This window comes from Nuphar pumila, chromosome 14 (assembly GCF_984573655.1).
Source record: "Nuphar pumila chromosome 14, dmNupPumi1.hap1.1, whole genome shotgun sequence".
Lineage (NCBI taxonomy): Eukaryota > Viridiplantae > Streptophyta > Magnoliopsida > Nymphaeales > Nymphaeaceae > Nuphar > Nuphar pumila.
Genome location: NC_143262.1, coordinates 34,182,077 through 34,206,329, shown reverse-complemented (window position 1 = coordinate 34,206,329; position 24,253 = coordinate 34,182,077). Strand labels below are relative to the sequence as shown.

The 24,253-nt window shown below is 39.0% G+C and overlaps 1 protein-coding gene across 1 annotated transcript in view; it reads right to left on the bottom strand.

Annotated features, from left to right (window-relative positions):
- Positions 1-324: 324 nt before the first annotated feature.
- The window catches only part of LOC149816741 (uncharacterized), a 39,512-nt gene continuing 15,583 nt past the window's right edge, over positions 325-24,253 (bottom strand). Inside the window, exons 7-8 of the mRNA XM_089986651.1 lie at positions 1,225-1,391; positions 325-680 (exon numbers count right to left, since the gene is read on the bottom strand). Of these exons, the coding sequence (XP_089842777.1) occupies positions 393-680; positions 1,225-1,391 (455 nt within the window). The 3' untranslated portion in view covers positions 325-392. The remainder of the gene's footprint in view (positions 681-1,224; positions 1,392-24,253) is intronic.

Below are 24,253 nucleotides of genomic sequence, written 5' to 3'. Positions count from 1 at the left end.
ACCCCACCACTCTCCAACTTTGTCATGCAGGAAATGCAAAAGCCCTTTTTGAGCAGCACACAACTTTCTCATGTTAGAATCAACTTGAAAAACAATGTAATAGTTTTCATCGGTCATCTATGACCCCCAAAAGAAGGGTTGTGTTTGAGCCCCTCAACACCAGCAGTTCCATCTTCAAATGGACAACCCCCTCTTATATCACTGAAAAGAAGAAAAGACCTTACATAGAGATTGGACTATCCACTATGAGTCCAAGAAACAGTTCCTTCATTTTCTAGAAATAGTCACTAAGATCAGGTGTGGAGCCTCCACAAAGAACACATAAGCTCCAAGAAAAAGCAATTTTTCATTGTGAACATTGTGTAACTTTTGATGAATGAAAATTGTCATATTTAAGCCTCCTGATGTAATTCTACAACATATTGGTTTAGTCGTTGGCCAAAGATTTTCGTTGAGAACATTTGTGTAACATGATCATGGGCATGTTTACCCATGTCCTCTGCCAAATCTGGGTTTCTCATGAGTGTAGCCATGGCAGAAGAGAACTGCTGTGGAGTTGGTTCACAGAGAAATCCTGTAGCAGCATGCTTGATTGTTTCAACAGGGCCACCACTGTTGCATGCAATCACAGGCTTTTGTGATGCCATGGCCTCCAAAGGGACAATGCCAAAGTGTTCATCCTGCAAAAAAATACTGAAGTTTACTTACATATCTTCACAATCCATATTAAAAGAATGAAACCCATCATAGATTTACAATCACAGTCAATATAACAAACAACCTAACATTGTTTTTTCTTTTTCCTTTTCTTTCCTTTTGTTACAAGAGGAGGAAAAGGCCCAACCGAAATATTTTGTACTCTGGGAAAAGAAAACTGCATTGCAGTTATCCAGAACAGCAGGTTGTAAACATGCTATGTTGAACTAGAAAAGAACATCAACATAACGGGAACCATCTCCTTTTCTTCCTTCTAAGGGGTCACTACGCAACGGGATACAATCAAGGTATGGAAGACTGTTGATAGCAGAGAGGTATGAGGAAATTAAAAACATATATTTAATGCAATTTCACATACGTGAACGTACAACCCAAGGCATTTTCATCAGTCTATTATGTCATAAGGTTTTGGCCACGGTTTTTTGCATTTAAAAAAAAAGTCAAAAAGAAATAATTGATCTTTGCATACCACTGGGTCTAACCAACATATTTGAGCAACTGACAGACCTTTGGGGTATATATAACACATAAGCATTCAGAAAGCAATTTGTTTCTTTGTGTGGTTGAGCAAGATGTGACAAATTCAACTCGATCAGCAACTCCTTCCCTCGTAGCTACACACTTTAGTTCCTCCAGGTACTGCACATTTTCTACAAGACGTTTATCAAAACCACCTAATGAACAGGAAAGAAGTTTCCTAGTTAGCCACATAGTGAACTTGTCATGCTAAATATATATTGCAAGGCCACAAATATTTTAATCAGCAGAAAGTTTTCAATGTTTGGCAAGAATATTATTTGGAGCTAAAAATCTAACGATGTTGAGCTAAAAAATTTTAAAGCAAAGGCTTGCAGACCATTCTATAAAAGCAAACTGAACTAGAATGCCATCTTAACATCTTGAATTAACATCAATATATTTATGTTATAAGTGCAGAAAAACAACTGAATAAATAAACAAAAATTTCAGAAGTAATCTATTTTTTTTCGATAGGCAAACTGGGGTTAGGCAGGCCCCTACCAGTTTATTAGAATTAGAGAACGATTGCTGTACATTTACAAAATACCTTCCTCAAGAAACCACCTAATGAACAGGAAAGAAGTTCCCTCGTTAGCCACATGGTAAATTTTTCATGCTAAATATATATTGCAACAAGGCCACAAATGTTTTAATCAGCAGAAAGTTTTCTATGTTTGGCAAGAATATTATTTGAACCTAAAAATCTAATGATGTTAAGCTAAAAAATTTCTAAAGCAAAGGCTTGCAGACCATTCTATAAAAGCAAACTGGACTAGAATGTCATCTTCACATCTTGAATTAACATCAATATATTTATGTTATAAGTGCAGAAAAACAACTGAATAAATAAACAAAATTTTCAGAATCTCTTTTCTTCGATAGGCAAGCTGGGGTTAAGCAGACCCCTACCAGTTTATTAGAATTAGAGAAGGATTACTGTACAGTTGCAAAATACCTTCCTCAAGAGGCTACCAGTGAGGGGGATGATCTTTCTAGGATTTCCTTAGCCCCAATCTAGCCAAATTGAGTAGCTTCCTGACCAAAAGATTCGTACAACAAGAAGCTTTACAATTTGGAATCTGTCAAAACAATACAAAAAATCAAGCATATAGCAGGGAACTACCTCACGTATAACACCCCACCTCTATAAAGTGGCCATTCTCATCTCCTATGGTGTATCCCAGGGCCATCCTTGTCTAAAATTCCTTTGAATGTTGATCTTTATCCAACCTTTCAGAGGAGAACGCCATAAGATCCAGGCTTCTCCACCAGGCCGCAATCTGACCGGATGAGTTCTCAAGGATACCTAATATATGCACTAACCAAATGGAGTATTTCTCACCTGATCCTGGATTCAAGTGCGTGTCTCAAAAAATAATTCACTCAGTTTCCAGATTTTCTAGACCATGATTTGGAGTGTCACCAACAAACTGTGTCAAACGTTAGACTCTTTGAATTGAACAACCACCCAGCTGACAATAGCCTGTCTCATATTTCCACTTCATGTCCATTTCTTCCCAAAAAAGAGTGCCACTTTCTTCCAATGCTGCCTCACCTTTGGACATCCCAGTAAAAGATAAAAAGTGGTTTCCTCTTCCTGACACATGTACCACAGGTCCCACAATCAAAAAATCGCAACTTCGATCCTCTTGAGTCCTTCGGTCGCAAATTGCAGTACCCGTCCTTCGGATATCCAGACCTACCTTCCGGGCCTTCTTCCAAACCATCTACCTCAGAAATTCCTGAGGGTCTAACAGGATGCGAGGCTGCTGTCGGAGGTGGTCATCTCCCACCACCATTTCCCTAATCGGAAATCTGTCCCATTGTTCCTTTCCTAAGCTTGTAAAATGGATGACAATGATAATGTCACCATTAAGCCTATAAAACTCAATGATTCTAACTATGTAACATGGGCTTCTATCATGAAGCACCTCATTTGGGGAAAAGGGCTATGGGGATTAGTGGATGGAACTGATGAGGAACCTAAACTAATGCTCACTAAAGAAGAAGAAAGAAAAGAAATACCTCTTTCAGAGGTAGAAAAAGTTAAAGCCGTTTCCACTTATGAGAAAAAGTGGAAAGAATGGAGAATGGGTCACGCCAAAATTATGTCTTGGCTCATTTCTAGTGTGGATATAAAGAAGTGTTTAAGCCTTGCGAAGTTTGAACACGCTAATGATGCTTGGGACTATCTCAAGAGAATGTATTATCTTAAAGATGTTGCCCATATATGTAATCTTCAAGAAAAGGTTCGCAATATAGTTCAAGGAGATAAAAGTATTAGAGAATACTATAATAGCTTGTCTGAGTTATGGGAAGAATTGACTCTCCTTGAACCAAAGTGGCATTGTCCACAAGATATAGAGTTTCGCCAAAATCAAATAAATGCGGAGCATTTTTTCAATTTATTAATGGTTTAAGACCGGAATTTGAGACAATCAAGTCCGCTTTTCTTCATCGAGGGAAGGTTCCCTCTATTGAGGACACAATTGAAGAATTGAGTATGGAAGAAAACCGACTGAAGAAAAGAATCTCAAAAAATGATGATGACTCAGTTTTAGCTGACTCAGTTTTAGCTGTTTCAAGACCAAGGAATCATGTTTGTCCATATAAACCTTCCCATTTTGGAAGAACATATGATGAGAAATACAAAAGTAAGGTGGAAAGAAAAGAAGTAATTTGTTATTATTGTCTTGAACCTGGGCACGTCAAGACGTACTGCCCAAAGTTAAAGAAGCCTTATGAAAAGAAGGTTGCTATTGTTGAAGCCCAGCAAGAGACAAAAGAAACATCTATTGGAAGCATGTCATTATCTCAGCTAGTGGAGGCACTTCAACCACTTCTTAAAGGAGCTTACCCATCTGCTGGAGCTACGGCCTCTTCAGTAAGCATCTCTGATCCAGGTAAACCTCTTTGGCTTCTTGATTCTGGTGCATCTTTTCATATGACCCCTAACATAGAATTATTATCTCAATATCATAACTCAAGTGGTTCAAACGTTTTGACTGCCGACAACACTTCTCTTGAGATTAAGCGAATAGGATGTTTTGAAAATTCTTCTCAAAACTCAAACAAATTTCGTGTTCCAAAAATTAGATATATACCCAAACTTAATTTAAACCTTTTATCTGTATCTCAGTTAACTGATCATGGGTGTAATGTTTTCTTCTCCTCTAGTGATTGTCGAGTACAGGATCACCAGTCGGGGAAGCTGATTGGGGAAGGCCATAGAGAAGGAGGCTTGTACTACATGGATTTTTTGGATTTTCTCAAGGGCAGACTATGTTGCAATATTCAAAAGTTGGATTTGGATCTTTTGCACAAAAGATTTGGACATCCTTGTATATCCAAGATTCAACACTTTTCGAACATGGAAAAATTTTGTAATTTTGAAACTTTTACATGTGAAAATTGTATTCTTGGAAAAATGAAAATATTATCTTTTCCGAAAAAAACTTTTGTTTCTACACGACCACTTGAGTTGATTCATTCTGATGTCTGGTGTCCTGCACCAATTATATCAAAAGGTGGGTTTGTTTATTATGTTATCTTTGTAGATAACTTTACATGATACACTTGGATTTATTTTCTTAAACACATATCCAAAGTCTTCTCGCATTTTAAAATCTTTCATAATATGGTCAAAGATCAGTTTAAAGAGGATATTTCAATATTTCGTACTGATTCAGGGGGAGAATTCCTATCAAAGGAATTCAAAGATTATTTAAATTAATATGGAGTTATACATCAAAAGTCATGTCCCTACACTCCTCAACAAAATGAACTAGCTGAAAGAAAGCATAGGCACATTATTGAGACAACAAGAACACTCCTCATATCACATCAAGTACCAAAAATTTTCTGGGCTGAAGCAGCCTTAACTGTTGTTTATCTCATCAATAGGATGCCCTCTTCGTCGTTAAACAATATTTCTCCAATCAAAAAGCTCATTAAACAAATTCCTGATTACTCCAGGTTAAGGGTATTCGGGTGCAAATGTTTTGTATTCTCGGATAAAAATGATAAGCTTTCCTCTCGAGATATTCCTTGTGTCTTCTTAGGATATGCAAGTCATCAAAAGGGTTATAGATATTTTGACTTTAGAGATAACAAATTATATGTCTCAAGAAACGTATCCTTCTTAAAAAATGAAAGCCCATTTGAAACCAAAGCATTTGCAGAAACATATGAGTATTCCTTTCTATTTGATTTAGTCTCAAAGAATGAAGAATGTAACGTTGAGCAAGATGATCAAAGTGATATTTCTCCTATTGAACCAATTAGTGATAACCAAGAGTTCATTCAATATTCTAGACGAGGAAACTCAGAAAGACCATGTGCCTTTGAAAGGTACTCTGCAGAATCAGAACCCGAGATGTCAACAAAAAAATCTACTAGGATCTCAAAAATTCCTGAGAAATTTGCGTCATATAAATCTTTTTCACCAAAATTTCAAGCTTTTATAGCCTTAATTCACTCCTATGAAGAACCGCCCAGTTATGCTATAGCCAAAACTCAACCGGAATGAGTAAAAGCCATGCAAGTGGAATTAGAAGCCTTAGAAAAGGCAAACACTTGGACTATACAAGAACTTTCGCCTAATAAGAAACTTATTGGTTATCGATGGGTTTACAAAGTAAAGACTAAAAGCGATGGCAGTCTTGAGCGGTTTAAGGCTAGATTAGTTGCCAAAGGCTACGCTCAAGAATATGGAATAGATTATGAGGAAACCTTTGCTCCAGTAGCCAGAATGACCACAGTTAGAATCCTAATTGCCCTTGCTTTTATAAAGCAACGGTCCATATATCAAATGGATGTTAAGAATGTGTTCTTAAATGATAGTTTAACTGAAGAAGTATACATGGATCGACCACCAGGAATTGATGTTACTAAAGAAAAAACTCTTCATCTAAATAAAGCCTTGTATGGACTTAAACAAGCTCTGAAGACTTGGTATGATAAATTTAGCAAAGTGATGCTTGATTTTGGTTTTCAATCTTGTCTTACTGACACTGCTTTGTTTGTTAAGAATTCTAATGCAGGTATCATTATCCTCCTTCTCTACGTCGACGACATGATCATCACTGGCAGTGACAAACAGGGGTGTGCAATATTAAAAAAATTCTCAAAACTCACTTTGAAATGAATGATTTGGGTTTCTTAAAGTACTTTCTTGGTATAAAAGTTGTTTATTCTTCTAGAGGATATTTGCTAACACAATCTAAGTTTGCTTGGGATATTATTATCAGGTCAGACATTTCAGATAAAAGACACGTGGACACTCCAAAAGTTGTAAATGTCAAGATGAAGAGTGATGATGGAGAACCTCTTGAAAACCCAACTCCGTGTAGACAACTCGTCGGGGCTTTGTCATACCTTTCCATTACAAGACCTGACATTGCACATGTTGTCCATACAGCCAGTCAATTTCAACATGCTCCAACCTCTGTCCATATGGGAGCAGTTTTGCGAATTATCAGATACATTAAAAATTTTATATCTCGTGGTCTATTTTTGTCTGCTTCTTCTAATCTCAAGCTTCTTGCTTATACTGATGCAGATTGGGGAGACGATTCGAATGATCGTCATTCAACGATAGGTTTTTGTGTCTTCTTGGGAGAATCGTTGATCTCATGGAGATGTAAGAAGCAACAGAAAGTATCCCTTTCATCAACAGAGACTAAATACAAAGCAATGGCTACTACAACTATGGAAGTAGTCTGGCTTCGACAACTGCGTTCCGACATGGGAGTTTAAAGTTCAGAAGCATCCGACATGTGTTGTGACAACAAGAGCTCTATCTACATTGCAAGCAATCGAACGTTCCACGAACGTACCAAGCATATAAAAATGAATTGTCATTATGTTTGGGAGGAATTCCTGCGCGGCAGCATCAATCTTCCCTATGTTGCTTCAGAATACCAGTTGGCCGATTTCTTCACCAAGCCACTTGCTGCTCCTAGATTTCACTTTCTCTTAGGCAAACTTTCGGTTATCCAACAATAAGTTTGAGGGAGAGTGTTAAAATATGTAATCTCATAGACAGCTCATATCTCATATGTAATCTCATAGACAACTCATGTAATCCCTTGTAATATTTTTCTTTCTTTTAGTTAGTTTAGTTCTAGTTTAGCTCTAGTTTAAACCCAAACTCACTTAAAACCCAATTTTAGGACACCTTTAGGATTCACCTTTTTGACCAAGTCAAAAAGGTGCAGCTCCAAGGGAGTCGTTGGGAGTCCAACGACTCCCTTGAGGCTCCTCTCCCCTTCTTCTATAAATATGGGGTTGTTTCTCCTTGTAAAGACATTCTTTGTTCTTTGTTCTTGTGGGAGTTCTCTCCCAAGTTTATGAAATCTTGTTCTTCATTTTATGTATACCCTTTTTTGGGTATTGTGTATGAGTATGAGCTCTTTTGTGTGAATGCCTTTGTTTCGTAAATCCTCTTTGTGAGTGTTGAAGAAACAATCCTTGTTAGGGATTGCTACATTCTTTTTCACCCCACCCAGTGCTCTTAGGCCTAGTCCACACTTTGTTCCAGCTCATAAGGTGAATGTGGTTCTACTACTCCACATCATTCCAAAAAGAAAACTTCGCATATAGCTTTCAGCTCATTAAGAACTGCAGCTTGAACATGGAAACTTAGCATCCAATACATAAGAAATGCTAAGAACACTGCATGAATGAGCATTACTTGACCAGCCATTGACAATTCAGACCACTTTTGAAATTCACAAACCAACCATATACACATTGACTTCCATAGTGTCACTTTGAATAGTGGGAGGCCCAGGCATGAAACAAGGAAGGGGACCAGATTCCACCGACTCCACCTCTCGACTTGGCGCACTTGTTCAGGGGATAAGTTGAAGGCCAAAAATACTGTTTTCGCCTTACTAACTGATAGGTTTGATGCTTCTTTGAACTTCTTAAGCATCCCCAAGTTTTGAACAAAGTGTTGCAATTTCTAAAAAAATAGTGTGTCCGCATACAAAGAGTAATGCTAGTTGAACCATATCCAGTTAATATCCCCAACATGTTCTACGTAGTCAAGGCTTGCCTCAATCATGAGAAGTGTTGTTAAAAATGTGCTTCAAGGCACAAAAAGTGTGCCTCGCCTCAAGGCGAGGGCCTTTGTGCCTTAAGGCGCAACAAAAAAGCGTATATGCCCTGAGGCGTACAAGGTGTGCCTTAGGGTGAGGTGCGCCCCTTTAATTAATGGGTCAAATGGGGGCTACAAAAAATTGGAGCTAATTATCAGGCCCCGACCCCTTAGTCTCGCTCTCTCGCTCTCCCACATCTCTCGTCTCTCTCTCTGCTCTTGTCTCTCGTCTTTGTCTGCTCTCATCTCTCCCTAGTCTCTCACTCTCACAGATCTCTCATCTCTCCCTTTTCTCTCACTCTCTCCCTGCTCTTTTGCTCTCTCGTCTCCCTGGTCTCTCGATCTCCCATCTCTCCTTGCTCTCATCTCTCTTTGCTCTTTTGCTCTCTCGTCTCCCTGGTCTCTCACTCTCCCAGATCTCCCGTCTCTCGTCTCTCCCTGCTCTTGTGTCTCTCTTTGCTAAAAGGAAGGCCGAAAGGAAGAAGAAGAAGAAAAATCAACCCAAGGTACGCATTTTTTTCCTTTTTTTCCTTTTTTTCTTTCCCCTTACCTTTTCTTTTTATTCCTGTTATTTGATTTCATCTTCTAAGCTCTCGCCTACCACTCTCTTTATTTTTCTTCTTCTTCTTCTTCTTTTCCTTCTTCTTTTCATATATAGTTTTTGTTTTTCAGTTATATACGTATATATTTTGTGTTTGGACAGGTGTATATTACATATATATTATATAATCTGTTTTTTCTATCAATCCTATTATGCTTATAATCTGTTTCTAAGTCATATAATTAGTTTCTCAATTATATAATCAATTTCTCAGTTATATATATGTTATATATTTAATTAATTATATAAATCTGTGTGTATTTGTGTGAAAAACAGATATACATACACGTTAGAACGTTATATTTTACTGTCAATCATGTTATGATGTGTAGTTTTTGACATCTATATAATCAATTTCTAAGTCATATAATCAGTTTCTTTAGTTATATATATATATATAATATATATATATATATTATATTTAATTAATTATATAAATTTATGTGTATTTGTGAGAAAAACAGATACATACACGTTAGGATGTTATATTTTGTTGTCAATCCTATTTGTTTCTGTTGAGAATAGGTGGTTTTTGGTTAAGTTCTCCTATATTAGAGGTTTTCTGAAATATTATTTTCATAAGGACTTAGATGTAATTTTTCTGTTTTGCCTCTCTCTATTTAATATAGAGAAAAGCCCTAATCTCAATTAACGAGTTCTATTGTGCAGCCGTCTCTCTCTCTCTCTCTCTCTCTCTCTCTCTCTCTCTACACTCACAGGTGGATGTACAACCCCATCTCATTCTACATGGTATCAGAGCATTCGATCGTGGGAGCGTGATTTTCATCAACAGGTTTTTATTTTTCATCAACGAGGAGCAACAACCCTACGGCTTTTTAAAATCAGGTTCGGTGGGGTTGACTGGGGAAGATCTGATCACAGATCTGGGATGTTACCCAGATCTGTCGTCAGATCTAAGGAGAAGATCCACTACGACCGAGTGTTGCCGAGACTTGTTTCTACTATGACGTGATTTTTTTTTCATGAGTTGTCGAGGTGTGTTCCTGCTGTTACAGATTTTTTTTTGTGTTGTCGTGATTGCTGAGTTCTTGTCGAGGTGTGTTCCTGCTGTTTGGGAGCAGCAGAAATTATTTTTTCTGTGTTGCCGTGATTGCTGAGTTCTCGCCTATGCTGATTGCGTGTTATCAGAATTCTGCCGTGAATTCAACTTCCTTTTTTGTGCTGATTACTTGTGATACTTACTGGATGTCGTGCCTTATATGTTGGAGAACAGCAAGTGTAGTGAATACTTTGGTTTGCAACTGCAGTCTCTCATTTATCGTGATGTGTTTGGGCCTTTCAATGTTCATGATTTCTGTGCTATCAACACCAACTGAAATTTAGTTGTTTCAGTGGATTGGTTTATTTCAGAATGTGGCTGCTGTGTCGAGTTTTTTTTTGGAAACATGGTAGCTTAAGTTTTTGTGTCGTGGAAAGTAGCAGGTGTGATTTCCTACTGGACTGAATTTTATTTCGTGTGTGGGCTGCTGTTTGCTATGGAAACAACAGGTGTGGTTTCCTGCTGAGTTGAAGAAAAAAAAAATTCTTCTTGAACACTTGCTGTTCAAGTGAGGTATTCTGTTTTTTTTCCAGTATGGCTGAAAATTCGAAATGTGATTCCAAACTGGAACATATTGGGGAGTATAAGGCTTTTGCCAACCCATTCTCATATGGCTCTTCCGTAAGGTTGAATGAAACCAACTATGCCAGGTGGTCCAGAACTTTTATGATATCGGTATCTGGACATCGTCGAAAACATATTTTGTTGGAAGGCGAACCCACTGAGAAATTGGGAAAATATGTCACTTGGGATGAAGATAATGACATAGTTATGTCATGGATCATGAATAGTGTCGAACCCCATATTGCCGATGGATTGATTTACTATAATACAGCCAAACTAATGTGGGACAATCTTCGTGATACATACTCACAAGAAACGAATGTGAGTCGTATCCTGCAAGTTGAACAGGAAATATATAACTTGCAACAGGGAGATCAGACCTTGGCCCAGTACTATGCCTCTGTCAAAGCTGCGTTTGAAAGACTTAATGCTCACAGGCCTCTTTGTTGCTCGAAGCAAAAGGATCATCAAGAACAAACCATGGTTGCTCGTTTTCTTACAGGTCTTTCTTCAGATTTCTCTGTTGCAAAAGTTCAAATGTTGACTGGTTCAGATGTTCTCACTCTTGCTGATGCTTACAATCGTCTGAGTAGACTTGCGATCTCTCAGCCACAATCTCAGCCTGTGACTCAGTCATCTGCTCTTGTTGTCCCATCTAGTTATGGGCGTGGAAATATTCAGAATATCAGAGGACGAGGACATGGACGTGGTATGGGAGGCAGAGGAAAGCTTCAATGTACATTCTGTGGAAAATCTGGACATTTAGAAGATCGTTGTTGGGATAAGCATGGTCGGCCAAACTCTTCTTCATCAAAGTCATATAACCCTAAAGCAAATGTTACTACTATTGAGGCAACAAATGCACCAGAGACTATCACTGCAAATGAAAGTAGTATCACCCTTAGTCGTGCGGAATATGATGAGTTGATTGCTCTTCGACCTTTGAGTTCCCCCACTCCTATAGCTGGGGTTGCCTTTTCAACCGGAAATCATCTCCATCCGAATGATAGTAAGTGGGTTATTGACTCTGGTGCATCCAGACATTTGTGTGGAAATTCACGTGTTTTCTCATATCTAAAGGTCATTAAGGCTCAACTTGGAGTCTCATTAGCCGATGGGAGCTCCTCCCCGGTTGTTGGTCAGGGAAATATTTCTATATCCTCCTCATTACAGTTGAAAAATGCTCTTCATGCTCCAAACTTTCCTCAAAGTTTACTTTCTGTTAGTTGCCTTATTAAAGAACAAAATTGTAGAGTAATATTTGATCCAATGGGTTGTCATTTTCAGGATTTGCTGACGGGGGAAGAAGATTGGTGGAGGCTATGAAGAAAATGGACTTTACTACCTACATCATCCAATGGGTTCTGTTCATGCTGCAGTGGAACATTCATTCAGTCCTGTTCAGTGGCATCGTCGTCTTGGCCATCCTTCATTGTCAAAGCTTCGGTCGGTCTTTCCTCAGATTCCTTCCACCACATCATTTCAGTGTGAAGCATGTCAGTTGGGCAAGCATCATCGAAGCTCGTTCCCTTCGAGTCAGAGTCAGTCTAGTAATAAAGTTTTTGAACTTCTTCATGCAGATGTATGGGGTCCTAGTAAGATTCCTACTAGGACTCAGTGTCGTTATTATCTTGTTATTGTTGATGATTTCTCTAAGTTATCCTGGGTATTTTTAATAAAAGAACGATCTAAAGTTCCAAGTCTTATCAAATCCCTAATTCTTGAAATAAAAACTTAGTTTGAATCTATTGTCAAGATTGTTCGCACTGATAATGCTCTCGAGTTTAAATCAAAAGGTCTGTTACAATTTTACCAAGATCATGGCATCCAACCCCAAACTTCTTGTGCCTATTCATCTCAACAAAATGGGGTGGCTGAGCGAAAACATCGGCACCTCTTTGATGTTGCCCGAACCATTATGATTCAATCAAATGTTCCTGCGTTATACTGGGGTGATGCGATTACCACTGCTTGCTATCTGATCAACCGCATGCCTTCGTCTTTTGTGGGTGATCAAATTCCATTACATATCCTAAAACCTGATGCCCCACTTTTTTCTTTCTCACCAAAAATATTTGGATGTGTTTGTTTTGTACACAAACTTGGCCCGGACCGTGATAAATTAGCCGCTCAAGCTACAAAATGCATATTTATCGGTTATCCAAAAAATCAAAAGGGCTATCGATGTTATGATCATATTTCTCGCCGAGAGTATGTCAGTGCGGATGTATCTTTCTTGGAATCTTCTTCATATTACTCTAGTTTTGGTTCCCCGCTGCAGGTTGATCCAGCTGAATCTTTTCCATTACCTATCCCTCCTTTTCCTTTGGAATCTGTGCCCTCCTTACCGGACCAAACTTTATCCTCTTCCAGATTTAATAATCCGCCATTGGTATATGTGCGTAGAGCTCCATGTCCGCAAGAGCCTTCATCTTCTTCTTCTCCTGAGGTAAGTTCTACAGACAATAGTGATCTTCAGGATGATGATAGCAGGCCTATTGCTCTACGAAAGGGGACAAGACAATGCACCTTATATCCCATATCTCATTATGTCTCCCATGCCAGAATTGGACATCAAATGAAGTCGTTTATTTCAGCCTTGTCTGCTGAAACCATTCCTCTGAACTATCACTAGGCAACACTCGATAATCGCTGGAAGCTGGCTATGCAAGAAGAAATGACAGCTTTGGTCTCTCAGCATACCTGGGATCTAGTTGATTCCCCAGCAGATGCTGACATTGTTAGATGTAAATGGGTATATACAATAAAGTACAAATCTGATGGTTCTATTGACAGGTACAAGGCCAGATTAGTCGCGAAAGGGTATACTCAGACATATGGAATTGACTTCTTTGAAACTTTTTCTCCTGTGGCACGGATGGGTACCATCCGTCTTGTTCTCTCAGTAGTTGTTCAGCATGGTTGGAGCTTGTGTCAATTAGATGTGAAAAATGCATTTCTTTATGGGGATCTATCTGAGACCGTTTACATGCAACAACCTCCAGGTTTTGAGATTGAGGGGGAGTGTCAGAAGGTGTGTAGATTGAGAAAGGCGATTTATGGCTTGAAACAAAGTCCTCGTGCATGGTTTCAAAAGTTGTTTGAAGTGATGTCAAGCTTTGGCTTTAATAGATCGACAGCAGATCATACACTTTTTATAAAGAAAACTAGCTCTGGCATAGTTGTTATGGTGGTATATGTGGATGACATCATTCTTACAGGAGATGATGTGAAAGCTATTGAAGCCACAAAGGCTCATCTTCATAAACACTTTGTTACAAAAGACCTTGGTTCACTCAGGTATTTTCTGGGTATAGAAGTTGCTAGAAGCCATGAAGGGATGGTTTTGTCTCAGCGGAAGTATGTTCTTGACTTATTAAAGGAAACGGGCATGTTGGGAGCTAAACCAGCAAATATTCCCATGGACCATAAAGTTCAGTTGTTTGAAGAAGGGTCAAAACCTGTTGATAGCAAAAGCTATCGCTCCCTAGTAGGGAAGTTATTATATGTAATTGTGACCAGACCAGATATTGCTTTAGCAGTAAGCAAAGTTAGCCAGTTCATGGGCAAACCAACTGAGGTACACTGGAATGCAGCCATAATGATTCTCAGATATCTAAAATCCTCTCCTGAAAAGGGGTTACTGTTCAGGAAAGGTGGAACTCTGGAGATAGTAGCCTATTCTGATGCTGACTATGCTGGATCTGTAGTAGATAGAAAGTCTACCATAGGATTCTGTGTGTTTTTGGGAGACAACTTGATCTCATGGAGAAGTAAGAAACAAAATGTGGTTTCCAGGTCGAGTGCAGAATCAGAATATCGGGCTATGGCCCAAACAGCTACTGAATTGATATGGGTTCGCACTGTTCTTAATGATCTCCAGGTGAAGGTTTCCTCTCCAATGACCATGATGTGCGATAACAAAGCGGCAACATATATAGCAAACAATCCTGTCTTTCATGAGAGAACAAAGCACATTGAGGTTGATTGCCACTATGTAAGAGATATGATTCAAGCTGGTCATATCACTACAAAATACCTAAAGTCTGAAGACCAAGTTGCAGATATGTTTACAAAGCCTCTTGCTAGGCCAAATTTCTCCAGATGTTGTGACAAGCTGAGCATGATAGATATCTATGCTCCAGCTTGAGGGGGAGTATTGAGAATAGGTGGTTTTTTGTTAAGTTCTCCTATATTAGAGGTTTTCTGAAATATTATTTTCATAAGGACTTAGATGTAATTTTTCTGTTTTGCCTCTCGCTATTTAATATAGAGAGAAGCCCTAATCTCAATTAACGAGTTCTATTGTGCAGCCGTCTCTCTCTCTCTCTCTCTCTCTCTCTCTCTCTCTCTCTCTCTCTCTACACTCACAGGTGGTTGTACAACCCCATCTCATTCTACAGTTTCTATGTGTAAATCTATGTGTTCTGTAGTTTTTTTAACTATATAATTTGTTTTTATATAATTAATTTCTCAATTATATAATCAGTTTCAGTTATATAATTTGTTTCAACATGCAATTCTTGGTGGATGTTTAATTGGAATTCATGTGTAATATATGTTGATTCTTATTGAATATGAATTTGAATTCACTGGATTATATAAATCATTGTTTCAGTTTTTTTCTTACTCTTTAAGTTTTTATAAATTCCTTTGTTAATATATATTTTTTTATATGCATTTTTGCAGTTGAACAATGGGAAGAGATGTAGGATGGGATCATGGAGCTAAAATTTCAAATCCCACTAAAGATCCCAAACTCATAGGACATGTAATTTGCAATTACTGTCATAAAGATACTAAAAGAGGCATCAACAAGCTAAAACATCACTTAGCTGGTACAAAACATGGTGTAACTTGTGTGAAGCGGTTACACCATGAAAAGGTTTTTTCAGAACCATCTAAGGGATCAGAAGCAAAAGAAACAAGAGAAAGAATAAAACAAGTTAGAAATTGGAATGAGTGTTTATTTTGGATCATCAACAGACGATAATGTGAACAAAGAAGCTAATGAATCATGTAGTGTTGCAAAAACAAGTACAACTGGTTTCATGGACCTCTATGTAAACAAATAAGCACGACAAACTACAATAAACACTATTTTCAAAAGAGATGAGAGAAAAAGTGTATGTTGTGCCATTGGTAGACTTTTTTATTCCAATGCCTTATCATTTAATCTTTACAACAGTCCATAATTTGATCCAATGGTAGAAGTTATTTCAAATTATGGCCGAGCGTTCAAACCACCTTCTTACCACGAGATCAGGACATGGATTTTAAAGGATAAGGTAGATTGTACTCATGAAATTTTAAAAGAGTTAAAAAATGAATAGCCAAAATTTGGTTGAAATTGTTGAGAAGTGTTTATAAGGGCTCGTGTTTATAAGAGCCTTTTGGGGTTTTTATATTATTGTCTCCTTATACGTTATTCTCTTATATATTGTGGGTCTTTTTTGTAATTTGACACAGATGGTTAATCTCTATTTAAGTAGAGATTAAACCTAATATGAAGTAAGTTATTTTCGTGTGTTTCTATGGGAGTCGACTTCAACATGGTATCAGAGCATGGTGAGGTCCTTCTCGTTTGAAGCCTATTGACGTATGCCCATCTTCTTCGGCAGTAGCAGATCTGATCCCTATTGAAGCCTATTGACGTCTGAAGCCTATTAACGACTTCAACGTCGATTAGGCTTGTGCCCTAGCCTTCTACATCATCGATTGGGTGGAGGATGTCCCTCACAGAAGAATCAGATCTGATGTTGGGTCTCTGTTAGACGAAGCACCATTAAAATAGATATGGTGTCGTGACAGAGATCTGGATCAGATCTGATCATTGATGTTGATGTCGAAAAGTCACGATCGTTCTTCCTGTTGATGTCGAATAGTCACGATCATTGAGGTTGGTGGAGTAAGTTCTGCGTGATTGTGGTATGTACCAGATCAGTTTTATTTAAAAAAAAATATTGGACTCATCTAGGCAAGGTTGCCCTGGATAGTATAGTTTGGATTATGAATCAGTTGGTGGATCAATTCGTGTGGACAGTAAGAGCTGTGTTGTGGAAAATTTTTTTTAAAGACAGTTTGGATTGCATCTGCCTATGCCTAATCTCTTGTTAGTACCCTATCATTGAAAGTTGCGTCTGCCTAATCTGTTCATCGGTCTTTATTAGTGCATCAGTTTTTTTTTGTGACATCTGCTTATAGCAAAAAAAATTTTGTTATATCTTATCTGAAATCTGATCTCAGATCGTGTGAAGGTCAAGTGACTGCTGTGATATTTTAACTATTGCTATAATGGCTAAATCACAAAAAGGGGAACAGAAAACAGAGGCTTTGGCAGATTATAAAGCCTTCACAAATCCGTTTTCGTATGGTACATCAGTAAAATTAGATGAGACTAACTATGCAAGATGGTCTCGAACATTTATGATGTCAGTTTCAGGTCATCGCAGGAAGCATATTTTGTTGGAGTCTGAACCTAAAGAAAAAGTTGGAAAATACGCAACGTGGGAAGAGGACAATGATATAGTTATGTCCTGGATTATGAATAGTGTGCAGCCACATATTGCTGATGGTCTTATTTATTATTCTTCCGCCAAACAGATGTGGGATAACTTGAGGGATACGTACTCACAAGAAACGAACGTGAGTTGTATTCTTCAAGTAGAACAGGAAATCTATCAACTGCAGCAAGGGGATCAAACATTGGCACAATACTACGCATCAGTAAAGGTTGCATTTGAGAGGTTGAATGCTCATAGACCTTTGTGCTGCAACCAACAGAAGATTCATCAGGAGCAGACCATGGTGGCTCGATTTCTTACTGGGCTATCATCAGAGTATTCAGTGGCTAAAGTTTAGATGTTGACAGGATCAGATGTTCCTACACTTGCTGATGCATATAATCGGCTGAGCAGGCTTGCTATGTCTCTTCCTAATTCTCAATCAGAAACCCAGCCCTCTGCTCTATCTGTTTCATTTGGTCGTGGTCGAGGAATTGTCCCGAATTTCAGAGGAAGGGGTCGTGGTCATGGTACTGGAGGCAGGGGCAAGTTTCAGTGCTCCTTCTGTGGCAGATTTGGTCATTTAGAAGATAGATGTTTTGACAAATACGGCAGGCCTCCTCCTTCAATGGCTAAAACTGCTCCCAAGGCTCAAGTGGTCAAATTAGATACAGATTATTCCAACATAAATTTTACCAATGATTCAGTGACTCTTAGCAAGACTGAATATGATGAGCTTCTAGCCTTATGGCCATCTACTTCGAGCTCTCCAGTAGCTGATGTTGCGTGCTCTGCAGGTGATGGCCTACCTAGTCCAGGTGGTAGGTGGATTATTGATTCCGGGGCATCTAGACACTTGTGTGGAAATTCGTGTAATTTTTTAAGTTTAAAGCCTGTTTCTGATCAAAAGAGGGTAGTCCTTGCTTATGGCAGTTCTTCCCCAATTGTAGGGCAGGGAAACATGTCTATTTCCCCTACTCTTCAATTGTCAAATGTTCTTCATGCCCCTTCTTTTCCACAAAATTTATTATTTGTCAGTCGAATGACTAAAGAGCTGAACGAGCTGAACTGTAGGGTGATTTTTGATCCCATGTGTTGCATATTTCAGGACTTGCTGACGGGGAAGAGGATTGGTGGTGGCTGTGAGGAAGGTGGCGTTTATTATCTACATCAACCAGTGGGTTCAGTCTATTCTGTTGTGGCATCATCCTCAAGCCCTTTGTTGTGGCAACATCGTCTGGGTCACCTTCCCGTGTCAAAACTTCGTCGTGTCATTCCTCATATATCCTCTTCAATTTCTTTTCAATATGAAACATGTCAATTGGGAAAACATCACCGGAGTTCTTTTCCCTCCAGTCAGAGTCCGTCGAGTCAAAGATTGTTTGATCTTCTTCATGTTGATGTGTGGGGTCCAAGTAGGATTCCTAGTAGGTCTCAGTGTCGTTATTATTTGGTTATTGTTGATGATTTCTCAAGGTTATCGAGGGTGTTCCTGTTAAAAGATCGGTCTCAAGTTCTTGTTATTCTCAAATCTTTAATTGTTGAAATAAAGACTCAATTTGATGTGTGTGTTAAAGTTGTTCGCACTGATAATGCTTCTCAGTTCAAATCCAAAGATTTATTTCAATTCTATTTTGCAAATGAGATTCAACCTCAATTTACCTGTCCTCATACATCCCAGCAAAATGGTGTGGCTGAGAGAAAACATAGACAAATCTTGAATGTTGCTCGTTGCTTAATGATTCAATCCAATATGCCTGCATCATACTGGGGTGATGTTTTAACTGCTGGCTTTCTTATAAATCGCATGCCCTCAACCTCGATAGAAGATCAGATTCCCATTCAAATTCTTCGTCGAGAGGTTCCGCTTTTTTCGATCTCTCCTAAAGTTTTTGGATGTGTGTGCTTTGTGCATAAGTTGGGTTCTAATCGAGATAAACTTGCTTCGCAGTCTATTAAATATGTTTTCCTTGGATATCCTAAGAATAAAAAAGGATATCATTGCTATGACCCTACATCCCATACAGAATATGTCAGTGTGGATGTTACCTTCTTTGAGACTATTCCCTATTTTTCAAGTACTACTCCAAGGCTACAGGAGAGCCAGGGCGATATCCTTCCTCTTCCGGTCCCTCCTTTTCCGTTAGAGTCTTTTCCCTCTCAGTCTTTGGCTCCATCCTCTGTTGTGTCTCGTTACCAAAACCCTCCTATCGCCTACTCTCACAGGTCGCCACCTACCTCAATGCCTCCATTATCTACTTCTCCTGAGGTGAGTATCCCTGAACATACTGAAGTTCTTGTTCTTGATGATGATCTTCCTATTGCTCTGCGCAAGGGAAAGAGACAGTGCACCCTTCATCCCATTTCTCAATTTGTCTCAGAAGTTAATCTCGGTGCATCCATGAAGAATTTCATTTATGCTTTGTCTGTCTCCTCTGTTCCGCTCCATCACAATCAGGCTCTTCTCGACCCTAAATGGTTGCAGGCTATGCGAGATGAGATGGATGCCCTTCGCTCTCAGGGCACATGGGACTTGGTTGATCCACCTGTTGATGCAGATATTGTTGGCTGCAAATGGGTCTATACTATTAAATATAACTCAGATGGATCCATTGAACGTTACAAAGCCCGATTGGTTGCCAAAGGCTATACTTAGACTTATGGTGTCGACTTCTTTGAAACTTTTTCCCCAGTTGCTCGTCTTGGCACTATTCGTCTTGTTCTTTCAATCGTTGTGCACTATGGATGACACTTATGTCAGTTGGATGTAAAGAATGTTTTTTTGTACGGGGATTTGCACGAAACAGTATACATGCAGCAACCTCCAGGCTTTGAGGTTCAGGGGGAGTGTCAGAAGGTGTGCAAGTTGAAGAAGGCTATTTATGCCCTGAAGTAGAGTCCTCGAGCATGGTTTCACAAATTATTCGAGGTAATGTCGGTTTTTGGCTTTGTCAGATCAGCCTCAGACCATTCCTTGTTTATTAAGAAAACTAGTGCTGGAATTGTTGTTATGGTGGTATATGTCGATGATATCATATTGACAGGGAGCAGTGCCCAAGATATTTATGCAACAAAGGCTCATCTTCAGAAACATTTTGTTACTAAAGATCTTGGTCCTCTCAGATATTTCTTGGGTATCGAGGTGGCAAGAAACAAAGAGGGCTTAGTTTTGTCGCAAAGGAAGTATGTTTTGGATTTATTAAAAGAGACTGGAATGCTAGGAGGGAAGCCAGCTAACATTCCTATGGATCCCAAAACTCATTTGTTTGATGAGGAGTCTGAATATGTGGATAGTGTCAGTTTTAGATCCTTGGTGGGTAAGTTGTTATATGTCACTGTTACTAGACCTGACATTTCATTAGCAGTGAGTAAAATTAGTCAATTCATGGATAAACCCACTAAAGTTCATTGGGATGCAACTATGATGGTTCTTAGGTACTTAAAGTCATCTCCTGGTAAAGGACTGTTGTTTAAACAAAATGCATCCTTTGATGTTGTTGCTTACACTGACGCAGATTATGCGGGGTCAATTGAAGATAGAAAGTCAACAACTGGATTTTGTGTTTTTGTGGGAGGAAATCTAATTACCTGGAGAAGTAAGAAACAAACTGTTGTAGCCAGGTCAAGTGCTGAATCTGAATATCGAGCTATGGCTCAAACCGCAGCTGAGATGATATGGGTAAAATCACTTCTAGCCGATCTTCAGGTGAAAGTATCTCTACCTATGTCGATGGTGTGTGACAATAGGGTTGCTACATATATTGCCAATAATCCAGTATTTCATGAAAGGACTAAACATATTGAAGTTGATTGTCACTATGTACGTGACTTGATTCAGACTGGTTATATTTGCACAGATCATATATCTTCTGAAGATCAAGTAGCTGATGTCTTCACGAAGGCTCTGGCGAGTGCTAGTTTTTCTCATTGTTGTGACAAGCTGAGCATGATTGATATCTTTGCTCCAGCTTGGAGTGTTGAGAAGTGTTTATAAGGGCTCGTGTTTATAAGGGCCTTTTGGGGTTTTTATATTATTGTCTCCTTATACGTTATTCTTGTAGAATGATGTAGGATGTTGTACCGAACCCTGGTTAGAGAGAGAGAGAGAGGAGGAAGGGAGGAAGAGAGAGAGAGACGGCAGCACATGAAGAGAAAACTCAATTAATCGACATTAGGGCTCTCTCTATGTTAAATAGAGAGAGTCCAAAATAATAAATTACATCCAAGTCCAATATTTAATAAACTTTTCAAATAACCTCCAAACTAAGAAGGTTTAACTTTAAACCACCTACTCTCAACACTCCCCCTCAAGCTGGAGCATAAATATCAATCATGTTCAGCTTGTCACAACATTTTGAGAAATTTGGTCTAGCAAGGGGTTTTGTAAACATATTTGCAACTTGATCTTCTGACTTAAGATATTTGGTATTGATATGTCCAGCTTAAACCATATCTCTTACATAGTGACAATCAACCTCAATGTGCTTTGTTCTCTCATGAAAGACAGGATTGTTTGCTATATATGTTGCAGCCTTGTTATCACACATCATGGTCATAGGAGATGAAACCTTCACCTGAAGATCATGAAGAACAGTACGAACCCACATCATTTCAGCAGTTGTTTGGGCCATAGCCCGATATTCTGATTCTGCACTTGACCTAGAAACCACATTTTGTTTCTTACTTCTCCACGAGATCAAGTTGTCTCCCAGAAAACACACAGAATCCTGTGGTAGATTTTTTATCCACTACAGATCCTGCATAGTCAGCATCAGAATAGGCCACTATCTCCAGAGTTCCACCTTTCCTGAACAATAACCCCTTTCCAGGAGAAGATTTTAGATATCTGAGAATCATAATAGCTGCATTCCAGTGTACCTCAGTTGGTTTGTCCATAAACTGGCTAACCTTGCTTACTGCTAAAGCAATATCCGGTCTGGTCACAGTCACATACAGTAGCTTCCCTACTAGGGAGCGATAGCTTTTGCTATCAACCGTTTTTTACGCTTCTTCAAACAACTGAACTTTATGGTCCATGGGAATATTTGCTGGTTTGGCTCCCAACATTCCTGTTTCCTTTAATAAGTCAAGAACATATTTCCGTTGAGACAAAACCATCCCTTCACGGCTCCTGGCAACTTCTATACCCAGAAAATACCTCAGTGAACCAAGGTCTTTTGTAACAAAATGTTTTTGAAGATGAGCCTTTGTGGCTTCAATGGCTTTCACATCATCTCCTGTAAGAATAATGTCATCCACATATACCACCATAACAACTATGTCAGAGCTAGTTTTCTTGATAAATAGTGTATGATCGGCTGCTGACCTATTAAAGCCAAAGCATGACATCACTTCAAACAACTTTTGAAACCATGCGCGAGGACTCTGTTTCAAACCATAAATCGCCTTTCTCAATCTACACACTTTCTGACACTCCCCCTCAACCTCGAATCCTGGAGGTTGTTGCATGTAAACAGTCTCAGATAGATCCCCATATAGAAACGCATTCTTCACATCTAATTGGTACAAACTCCAACCATGTTGAACAGCTACTGAGAGAACAAGACGAATCGTACCCATCCGTGCAACAGGAGAAAAGGTTTCAAAGAAATCAATTCCATATGTCTGAGTATACCCTTTTGCTACTAATCTGGCCTTGTACCTTTCAATAGAACCATCAGATTTGTACTTTATTGTATATACCCATTTACATCCAACAATGTCAGCATCTGCTGGGGAATCAACTAGATCCCATGTATGCTGAGATACTAAAGCATCCATTTCTTCTTGCATAGCCAGTTTCAATCGATTATCAAGTTCTGCCTGCCGATAGTTCAGTGGAATAGTTTCAGCAGATAAGGCTGAAATGAAAGACTTCATCTGATTTCCAATTCTGACATCGGAGACAAAATGAGATATGGGATATAAGGTACATTGTCGTATCCCCTTTCGTAGAGCAATAGGCCTGTTATCATCATCATGAAGATCACTATTGTCAGTAGAACTTACCTCAGGGGAAGAAGAAGATGAAGGCTCTTGCGGAGATGGAGCTCTACGCACATATACCAATGGAGGATTATTAAATCTGGAAGCGGATGAAGTTTGGTTCGGTAATGAGGGCACAGATTCCAACGGAAAAGGAGGTATAGGTAATGGAAAAGACTCAGCTGGATCAACCTGCAGTGGGGAACTGGTACTGGAGTAATATGGAGTGGATTCCAAGAAAGATACATCTGCACTGACATACTCTCGGCGAGAAATAGGATCATAACATCGATATCCCTTTTGATTTTTGGGATAACCTATAAATATGTATTTTGTAGCTTGAGCAGCTAATTTATCACGGTCAGGGCCAAGTTTGTGTACAAAACAAACACATCCAAATATTTTGGGTGAAAAAGAAAAGAGTGGGGCATTAGGTTTTAGGATATGAAATGGAATTTGATCACCCACAGAAGACGAAGGCATGTGGTTGATCAGATAGCAAGCAGTGGTAATCGCATCACCCCAGTATAACGCAGGAACATTGGATTGAATCATAATAGTCCTGGCAACATCAAGCAAGTGCCGATGTTTTTGCTCAGCCACCCCATTTTGTTGAGAAGAATAGGCACAGGAAATTTGGGGTTGGATGTCATTATCTTGGTAAAATTGTAACAGACCTTTTGATTTAAACTCGAGAGCATTATCAGTGCGAACAATCTTGACAATAGATTCAAACTGAGTTTTTATTTCAAGAATTAAGGATTGAATAATACGTGGAACTTCAAATCGTTCCTTTATTAAAAACACCCATGACAACTTAGAAAAATCATCAACAATAACAAAATAGTAACGACACTGAGTCCTAGTAGGAATCTTACTAGGACCCCATACATCTGCATGAAGAAGTTCAAAAACTTTATTACTAGACTGACTCTGACTTGAAGGGAACGAGCTTCGATGATGCTTGCCCAGTTGACAAGCTTCACACTGAAATGATGTGGTGGAAGGAATTTGAGGAAAGACTGAACAAAGCTTTGACAATGAAGGATGGCCCACACGACTATGCCACTGAACAGGACTGGATGAATGTTCCACGGCAGCATGAACATTACCCATTGGATGATGTAGGTAGTAAACTCCATTTGCTTCATAGCCTCCACCAATCTTCTTCCCCGTCAGCAAATCCTGAAAATGACAACCCA